This window comes from Rhinolophus sinicus, linkage group LG01 (assembly GCF_036562045.2).
Source record: "Rhinolophus sinicus isolate RSC01 linkage group LG01, ASM3656204v1, whole genome shotgun sequence".
Taxonomy (NCBI): Eukaryota; Metazoa; Chordata; class Mammalia; order Chiroptera; family Rhinolophidae; genus Rhinolophus; species Rhinolophus sinicus.
Genome location: NC_133751.1, coordinates 13,486,043 through 13,496,350, shown reverse-complemented (window position 1 = coordinate 13,496,350; position 10,308 = coordinate 13,486,043). Strand labels below are relative to the sequence as shown.

The window sequence follows — 10,308 nt, the reverse complement described above, 5'->3', positions numbered from 1 at the left end:
GCATCTATCATTTTAATCAAGAAAGCAAACATTTTCCCAAACATTCCCTAGCCAAAGCAGTGTCCTAAGGCCACCTTAGTTGCAAGAGAGATTCGGAGAATGAGTATTTAGCTTTTCCAGGTTCTTTAGTGAAGGCAGGCAAAGGGGAAGGGGGTTGGGAATGGATGGCAAGTTGTACCACCAACATTATCTAACTCAAGGCAAATTAATTCGTTTCAAAATGGGTAGTTTATATGTCAAGAAATTCCTGTCAACAATTTTAAGATTATAATTTAAAATTCAGTTGTTTTCAATCATGACATATTTTGAACAGATGCATTTCAGCTATACCACCTTTTCTCCCCCCCCCCCCAATATTCTAGCATGGGACTAAAGTAAAATTAATTAATGTTTCAAGAAAGAGTGGGGGAGAAAAAAAATCAAAGGCCAACAGTGACAAAATACTTTCAACTACGCCACTGCTCAGTCATTGTCCTTCTACACCGAAGAGCATCTGGAAAACATCCCCACATCCCTTGGCATTTAAAAACTGATACAGCTGACCAAAGTCCATGTGGTTTCCTCTGGTTCCATTAACGCTGAACACTTTTTCTTCAAAAACTGAAAATTTTCTTTGTCTTCCCATTTCATCATTTGTACCATCAAAGGGAATATCTTCTCGATGGCGAATCAAAATTCTCTTCCAGTTTAATTTTCTGAGTCTGAAAAAAATTTTTCAAAGTAGAAATTTCGAAACTGTGTTGTGCATTCTAGAGCACTGAAAATAGAAGTTATAAAACTGGTTTATCAATGCCTTTTCCTAGAAGTGAAGAAATCTACTTTTATCTCACAGGGATTCATTTTAATTAAATATGATTCTGGTCGTAATCCCATCTACTCATGCATTGCCATTACCATTGCCTCCTATCAGCTTTTTCAAAATGTGGAAATTGCTGAACCTCAAACTCCCAAAGGGACTTCTCAAAAATTCATTTAGGATATCAGTAGAGAAATGAGATTAGAAATTCCCTTGTTTCACAGGGTATGCACAGCTTACAGCATCACTGATGAGGGAAAAATTAGTTCCATGGAAACGGAGGGGCTTGATTCAATATCTATTTACAGAACGTCTCCTGTGTGCACTATCAGATGAGGAAAGTGATGCTGACCACATGTGAGTTCTACTCTGCCCACTGATTTGACACTGAATCCTCATAAGATACAACCCCAGGGAGATACTATTGTACAGCTCTAGTATCTGGTTTAGCACTAAAATTATTGATACAGCATACAAAATTCATGAAAGCAAACCTTGACCAGAATTCTTCACAAGCACTTTGCGGGCCTTCCACACAAACAACACCAGGTTTCCCAGGCATGCTGAACCCAGACAGGGAAAGCTCCTTCGCCCACTCTAGAATATCCTTTCTTTTGTATTTGTTGTAGATGTGATGGCTATAGATCCAGAGTCTCGTGAGAATGAGATCGATAGGCTGGACTGTACTTCCTGGAGCAAGGGAAGGGGTGGTGTCTCTGCTGACATAGCCAGAGGCACGTTCTTTAACCCAGTCTGTGGCATTCAATATACAGACATCTCCAAGACAATTGTTTTGCAGGTATGTGGTCAGATCTGTGTTCAGCTGAGTCTGCTGGGATCTACTTAATACTACTGATCTGGTGGAAAAGATAGAGGATAACAAAATTAAATCAATTTTCTTGGAACAGAAAACAAACTCAATTGCTTTTCTTCTCAGATAAATTTTGACTTCTAAAGTTGGCCAGTTTCTATAACATACCTGACAGTAATTTCAGGCAGAACTGCAGGGTATTTAAAGGGAAGAATACAGGCCAGAGAAAACATCGCCTGATCAAAAAAGAAGAAAAATGCCCTAAGTGCTGTTTTACAACTTGACATGTTTTAATTCTTCCAAAAGCAAAACTGAATTACCATTGCTTCCTCAGATATGTGCAGGTTCATATTGATAGTAAAGTAAACTTTTGAAGATCGCCCCTCCAGTGTGCTCTTTTCAACACAATCTTTCAGTTCTGCTAGAGCCAGCTGGTCATTCACTATGAACTCACTCTCACCAGGGAACATACTGGCTAGCAGGTCTAACTCGGAGAGCTGGGCCTCAGCCTGTTGAATCTCAAGCATTTTTGGATACCTGTAAGTTTCTAAGGAGGTAAGAATAAGAAAGACAATTTACATATGCACTGTTGGGAAAACTAAGTATATTAATATGGGTACTTATTGAAAATGTATATGATTTCTTCATAAAATGTGAAATTTAATAAGAGTATCTTTCCCCGTTATTCCACTTTGTAATATATTGTAATACCATGTTTCCCTGAAAAGAAGACCTAGCCAGACCATCAGCTCTAATGCATCTTTTGGAGCAAAAATTAACCCAAGACCCAGTCTTATTTTACTATAAGACCATGTATAATATAATATAATATAATATAATATAATATAATATAATATAATGTAACATAATATAATAAATATAATATAATATAGGGTCTTATATTAATTTTTGCTCCAAAAGATGCATTAGAGCTGATGGTTCGCCTAGGTCTTATTTTCGGAGAAACACAGCATATATGTAAAAGATGTTATATGTTAAGGATCCAAAATGTGGGACAATCCAGTGACAGCAATAAAACTCTAATAATGACAAGGCACCAAATTCCTATCTATCTCGATAGTTGATCTGGCATCTTGACCTACCACTATGAGCAAATTCACTGAAATACTCTAAGTATGTAGTCAAAAGCCCTATCAGTGATATTACCAGGAGAGGCTTTCACTGGTTACCTTGAAAACCTAGAATGAACAGAATAAGAGAACTTAGTTATATGATAGTTAATTTTTTTTCCTAACTTAATATTAAGTTTATTAATTTTTAAACACCAGAATGTGAAGAGAGGAAATAAAGGCTGCTAATTATTCCACAGCTCAAGTATCTCCTATTAACAGGTTTTTTTAAGTACAAGGTTAGAAAATTCAAATAGTAGAAGAAAATTTTTAAATATAGTTTCCTGCTGATACTCTCTTCTCCTATCTACCTAGGTCCCCAATCCAAGGCAAAGAGTTTTTCATGTTTCATAATCAGACAAAAATTTAAGCACTGTACATAAACACATGTGGAAAATATATGCTGGTATAATGCATACATATATGTAGAGAGTGAGGTATATAAACATAATTAAAATATATCCATATCCACATGTATCACATATACATATCTTTTTTTCCCCTACTTCCACTCTTCTTCCCAACTATATTTTGGAGATGTACTCACTGTCAGCACATGGTGATCTATCTCATTCTTTCTAGTGGTTGACTGTCACACTTAATCATGTAGATATCTCATAATTTATTTCATTTTTTACCTTGGACATTTGGGTTGCTTCTACATTTTTACTATCTGAACAATTCTATAACAGAGGTTACTTTTATATATACCGTTTGATAAATACTGTATATTCATGAATAAGTCTGTAGAGGTGGCTTGTTAGAAAAACAGGTACAACATATGAAATTTTGGTAGATATTGCCAAGTTGCCTTCCAGAAAGTTGCCATACAGTAGTTGAAAATTTTTACAAAGTTCCCTTCTTTAAAAACAAAACAAAACAAAACTCTTTTTTTCCCCTTTATTTATTTATTTATTTATTTATTTATTTATTTTTTATTGGGGAAGGGGAACAGGACTTTATTATTGGGGAAATTTTTTCCAAGTCAAGTCGTCTTTTCAATCTTAGTTGTGGAGGGTGCCGTTCAACTCCCTTGCGGGAGTCGAGGAATCAAACTGGCAAACTGTGGTTGAGCGCCCACTGGCCCATGTGGGAATCGAATCGGCAGCCTTTGGAGTTAGGAGCATGGAGCTCTAACTGCCTGAGCCACTGGGCCGACCCCCCAAAAAATCTTAATGCATTGTCTTTTTATGGTGTTTTATGTCTATGTGTGCCATTCAAAAAAGGTTTTAGGGACCTATAGGGTTTAGGGACATATAGGAACTATAACAAAAGATCTAACATTCATGTCATCAGAATCCTAGAGGAGAAGAGAAAGAAGAGAGCTTAAAAAGTACTTGAAAAAATAATGGCTGAAAACTTCCCAAATTTTTCAAAAAGCATAAACAGATTCAAGAAGCTGAACATATCTCAAGCAGGATGAATCCAAAGAAATCCATATCAAGACACATCATGGTCAAACTTCTGACAACTAAAGACAAAGAAAAAAATCAGCAAGAGAGACATGAACCTTAGCTATAAGGGACAACAATTCAAAAAAGAGGATATTTCTCATCAGATACTATGGAGGCCGGAAGGAAGAGGTATACTGTTTTTCAAGTGCTGAAAGTAAAGAACCATTGACCCAGAATACTATAGTCAGTGAAAATATCCTTCAGGAAAGAAGGGACAATTAAAACATTCTATGATAAATGAACCAACTATTAACAGTTGGTGAAATGTGGGTAGAAAGAAGGGAAGGACTTTTACTTTTCAATTTGTACGCTTCTGTGTCATTTGAAGTTTTGTGATTAGCCTGCAGTACTAAATTCATCAGAAAAAAAAGATGGGTTACACTTCTAAAAAGAAACAGTAGAGCTCAATCCCATCGCTATAAAAGAAAATATGGCTTACCTTCCCAAAGAGAATTTACTCTGTGCAATCAAACGCCATTATCTGGGTTAACGGTGTCTTCATGGAATTCTTTCTCATCTTGGGTACGGTTTATCTATCAGTTACTATACGTAGAGTCTCATCCACCATTCCTTCCTGGAGCTTTCTACTTAGTTTGAGGGTCAGGACATATATTTGATAAGATCTAGAACAACGAAGACAAAAAGACTAGGTGTTAAATAATCAGACTAGGTATTATCACAGGGATTAGCTGACGGCATAATCAATGAAATGGGCCATTAGGTATGATCTGACGAAGGCGGCAGGATCTGAGTTGAGCCTTGAAGGAAGAGTAAGACTTAGACAAGTGGAATAGGGGACATAGCAGGGAGAGAGAGGAAAGGTCTGTGAGGCAGGAGAGCACAGACAAAAAGCATAGGCCTGAACATGTCCCTTTGTCCCAACCCCAACTACCAAGGCCTAATTCAGGGGCTCATGATTTGGACCATTTTCTCATGTGCTAGTTACTTTCTGTTTGTCCCCTAAACCCATTCTTGGCCCTTCTTTGCCCCGCCTTGGATTCTGGCCAGCTGAACCCCATAGCCTATAGCACCTGACTCCTCTGCCTTTCCTGTGCTTGGGTTCGGCCACTGCTCTGGCAGGAAGTGGGAGGATGGAAGAAGAAAGAATCCACAGTATTTCTTCACTACTCTCCTCTGCTTTGGTGGGATTCAGACAATGGCTGTGACCCGCTAAAGACCACATCTTCTGCAGCCAGTCCTTCTTCCTCAGCTCCAGCAGGCCTTGCAGGCCTAGGAGTAGTCATAGTTCCTTTCAACCTGGCTACACCTCTGTAAATAGTCCCTTTAGTAAACAGTCTCTTCAAAGTTTCAAAGTTGAGTGTGTATGAGTGTGTGTGTGTGTGTGTGTGTATTTCCTTCCGGGACCTTGCCTCCTCCTACCTGGACTCTGCCTCTAATGTTTATCCATCAACTCACACACCACACTTTCAGTAAACTGACTGTATGCAGTAGCTAACAGATGTATACTGAGACAAGCAAGAGAGACATCTATTAGAAAAAAGTTCCCCTATTCTGTGACCGGGCAACAGTGTTGCAATGTGAAAGGAAGGAGTCCTGCCATGCTAGATTCCCACAGGGGAAGGCAAGCTAGCTGATGACGCTGACAGCTACCCAGTGGGGTGAGTTTTCCCCAATTCACCACCTGGCTGTTAGTTTCACAGACTCAGAAGCATGAAATGCCAACACATTGAGAGTACATTCCCTTCCTAAAAGCTGCCTTGGATGATCCATTATCAAGCCCTCTAGGAACATGTCTACTTTATTCAAGTTTTCTTTGTTTCATCCAATATGGTTGGATCATTTCTTTACCATCAAAAAATGGTATTTGGCCAACAATTTAGCTAGTTCATTGTATGGTTCTTTTAAAGGGCAAAAGGAGTTCTGCTGCTGAAAAAGAAATGTGAATTACTCACAGGTGACAGACAAATCAGTAGCTACAATGGACCCTGTCAAAAACACATCAAAGATTATAGAAATGACTAAATGTGGTGAGGTGTTGACTTCATTAAGATAAATGACATGAATCAGGAAAATAAGAAGCACTGTCGCACACACTGGGCTGTCCCTACTGATCAGAGCATAAATCAATGCCAAAAGCACATCATTCCTAATTCCAGTGTGTTTTCAACTGATGTCCTTAAAACACTTTACCAGGGTGTCAATGCCACACTGGGAAAACAAAATTGCACAAAACATTTTGTGTTTCAATAAGTTCTTGAAATGCTGAATGACACAAAGTTCAACAGGCTTCTTTAGGGTGACCATGGGTCATCCTATTATTCTGACTTAGTGCATATCCTAGATTTAATCTATTGTCCTCTTTTGGACAATAAATTATACAGGCACACTTTTTGTGGGTGGCTTTTCAGTCTTTATTGTTAGATCCCAATATACACCATGAATTTCTAAGAGGAGGGTTTGGTATGTGTAGCATCCCAAACCTATCTGACCCCGGAACACTTTCTGTTTTTTCCAGACCTAATGATACTAGCTCTTCTCTACACAGAACAGATCAGGAATCCCTGTTTTGTCATCTAGCCACCCCAAGTTAAGTAGTTTAAATATTACCAAGGCTACCTATCATCTTCATTTTGAATCTTTTTCAAATAACTGTTAAAGCTACCCACTTCTCTCTCCTTTAAACACAATGTTTACTAGTTATTTCATGTCCTACTATTTTCACTTGGCATGTTAAGCATTTGCTGTGTTATTAAAAAAAATGTTCATATAAACATTTAAAATTCCTGGACTTATTAAAATTCCAAAAATATCTTTTCTACTCTGTTTTGGAGTTGAGGAATCTAGGAAACAACTCATTGGATGGTTATTAGAGGAAATGAATTTACTTTTTTTTTATCGTAGCAGTTTAAGTATATACTCTGTTGCCAGACTGCCCAAGTGCCATTTACCAACTGTGTGACCTTAGACATGTGGCTTAATTTCTCAGTCTTGCAATCTCTAAAATGGGAATGACAGGGTTGCTGTGAGGATTACATGAGGATGTGTGGAAAGTGGATAAAACAGTGCTTGGCAACAGAGTAAGTGCTATAAAAGTGCTTGCTATTATTATTATTGGTCATTCATTCAGCCAATGTTTCTTGAGCACCTATTGTATGTCAAGCATTGTCTTCGGCACTAAGATTATAACAACGAACAAAAGTACAAAAAAACTCTGCTGTCATAGAGATTTAATCTAGTGGGAGGAGACCATGACAACACAAAACAAATATATATGGTCCGTGGGTAACTGTTATGGAGAAGACTGAAGAAGTTAAAGGGGATAGGGAGCAAGTGTGTGTGCGGGAATAGTTCAATTTTACACAAGGTGATCAAGGAAGGCCTATCCACTAGGGTGACTGTAAGGAAGAGACTTGAAGGCAGTGAAGAAGAAAGCATGTGTTTATCTGGACAGTTTCCAGGCGAAAGGAACAGCTCATTCAAAGGCCCTGAAGTAAGAGGATGCTAGACCAGGTGGCTGGTGCACACCGAGCCCAGGACAGGGTTTTAGGAGAGAGGTTAGAGAGGAAATGCACAACAATTTATGTTGGAACTCATAGGGCATCGCCAGAACTTTGGATATGGAAGGCCACTGGCAGGGTTTGACTTACTTATGAAGAGGCCCACCCTCACTGCTGTGAACAGTGCCGGGGAACAAGGATGAAAGCAGGAAGACCAAGTAGGCACTACAGTGACTCCAGCAGCGATGAAGGTGTCTTGGATTAGGGCATGGTGGTGGCCGTGGTGAACAACGGTCACGTTCCAGACATACAGAAAGCGAAGAACCAACAGGATTCACCAATGAATTATATGTGATATGTAAAAATGATTCCAAGGCTTTAAGAATGTGGAAGGATGGATTTGCCCTTTATTTACATGAAGATGGTAGAAATCTGAAGCTTGGTTTTAGACATACTAATGCAGTGCCTAGAAAGACAGCTAAGTGAGTAGAGATTTCCATTAGGCAGTTGGATGTAGTTATGGGTTTATGAGAGATCCCGATGGAGATGCAATTTTGGGGGTAATCAACATTTATTTAAAGGCATGTCTGTTTAATCACCCAGGTAGTGAGTGAGGTTGGGAGAAGACACCATAGAGTTTGGAGGTCTGGAAGACAAAACGAAACAAGCAGTGAAGTTTGGGACCAACTCACCATTGGCGGGGGGACAACTATGGGAGTGTTGTCACAAGTAAACCATTTATTTGTCCAATTATTTCTGTAGATGAGATTTCAGTCTAAGAAAAAACCCTGTAAGAGAATTTTCTGATTCAAGATTTCCGCGAATGCTGTAAGACCATAGAATCAAACAAGATTCCTGAGCCGAATTGTTCTTTCTCCTGCCTCGCCGGGCACAGAAGCCCTCGCACCTAACAATGGCCGAGGCCTTGGAGGGGGAAGGGTGTTGGTGGTGATGGTGGGGGCAGGAAATGCGAAGCCCGTTCTAACCAATGAGCGGTGTGCAGCGCGTGGGAAGGCGGTACCACTACGTCGCCGAGTTCCGGGGACGAGGAACGGGCTGCTGCAGCGACCCTCGGTCCCTCCCACTGGGATCTAGTGGGCAGAAGACTCACCTCGAGCCATGGAGCGCCTCGGTGCTGTAACCCCGGGTCTCCTGGCTGCGTGGACAGTTCACTTCTCAGCCGGAGGACGACCGGAAGCGTGCAGAGCGCTCCGGCGGGGCGACCTAGGGAAGTGAGACGGCGCCTGCCCTGCGGGGCGCGTGCGCGCTCGTCCCGGAAACGCGAGCCGCGCGCGGCTACCTGTCAGTCGCGGGTTGCGGTGGACGACTGGGATTCCTTAGCCCCATCGCGTTCCTGTTTTACCCTATTGGCACTTGCCAGCTGCTGCCACTGTCAGGGATAAGTGTAGCCAACACTGGTTCCTGGGTCAAGGAATGGTCCCTTAAAGGAACGCTCCTCAAATTCAAACTTGGCGGAGGAAACATTTACGGATCTTTGTATAGCGCAGATCGGGATCGGTAGGTAGCGGTGGGGTCCTATATTCCACATTCCTAAAGTCTTCCTGCGCTGTAGCGATCCTGACGGTCCTGAACAACACTGAGTAGCAAGGCATTAGGGAGAGGGTGAGCGTGGATGGTGGCTGTGGCGACTTTAGGAAGGACCCTGGGCATACACAGAAGTTTGTCCCGGCTAGTAAAAGGGCAGTTTGAAGGCGACTGCACACGAGAGTAATTAGAAATGTTTTTCTTCACAATCGAAATATACCCAGTGCACTTTTTTTTGTGTGTTACGTATTCATTTTAGAAATCCCCAATAAGATATTTTGTAAACACTGATATTCATTGGTGTTGGTTATTGTTGCTAACCTCTGCGATTTTTATTTATAAAAATAAAATTAGTACATAGGTCTTTATAGCTGCATCTTCTACATGGTATTTTGTAGGTATTTTTCAATGTCATTAAATCATTGCTTTTTTCCTCCAACTTTTAGGAAAAATTTCAAGCACACAGCAAAGTTGAGAGAATTTTACAGTGAAGCAATAGAGCAACTCTCAAGAGAAGGGGAGCGATTTTGCTCCCCAGAGGACATTTAGTAACGTCTGAAGACATTTTGGGTTGCCACAGCTGGAGGGATGCTTCTGACATCTAATGGGATGCTGCTACAAAGCACAGGATATCCCCCTACAACAAGGAATTCGCTGGTCCAAAATGTCCATAGTGCTGAGATTTTAAGAAACTGACCTGAACACTATTACAACATTTTACTCTACTAGCTTTGTCGTACATCTATGCAGACGTTAGCATACATTTCCCTAAGTACTTCAGCACGCATACCACTAGTATTCAAATTTAGTTTCTGTAATGATGAGTGGAGGAGGGGGAAGGGAGGGGCTAATTAATTTATTTAGCAATACCTAATCAGTTTATTTAGCAATATGCAATAGCAAAAGACAAAGGCAATTCAAACAAGGTGCTAATGACGGAAAGTAAAGGTGGTTAAGATTAAAATACATGCCAGAGAAGCTCACCAAACGGATAAAACAGCACTGGAAAGTCATAAAACAAAACCTTGTCAGGTCTGCGGCTGGGAAAGCTGAGGCATCTCCCAGGGCTGCTTGCTAGTTCCCAGAAATGCTGGAATGATGAAGAATCACCAAA

General features: G+C 40.4%; 1 protein-coding gene across 1 annotated transcript; it reads right to left on the bottom strand.

Moving 5' to 3' along the window:
* Positions 1 to 250: 250 nt before the first annotated feature.
* Positions 251 to 8,902, bottom strand: RWDD2B (RWD domain containing 2B). The gene is made up of 6 exons (XM_019729878.2): positions 8,761 to 8,902; positions 4,631 to 4,814; positions 1,928 to 2,154; positions 1,776 to 1,843; positions 1,291 to 1,653; positions 251 to 701 (listed from the first exon to the last, which is right to left on the bottom strand). The coding sequence occupies exons 3-6, from the start codon at positions 2,132 to 2,134 to the stop codon at positions 467 to 469; spliced, it is 873 nt and encodes a 290-aa protein (XP_019585437.2). The 5' UTR covers positions 2,135 to 2,154; positions 4,631 to 4,814; positions 8,761 to 8,902; the 3' UTR covers positions 251 to 466.
* Between the last annotated feature and the right edge of the window lie 1,406 nt (positions 8,903 to 10,308).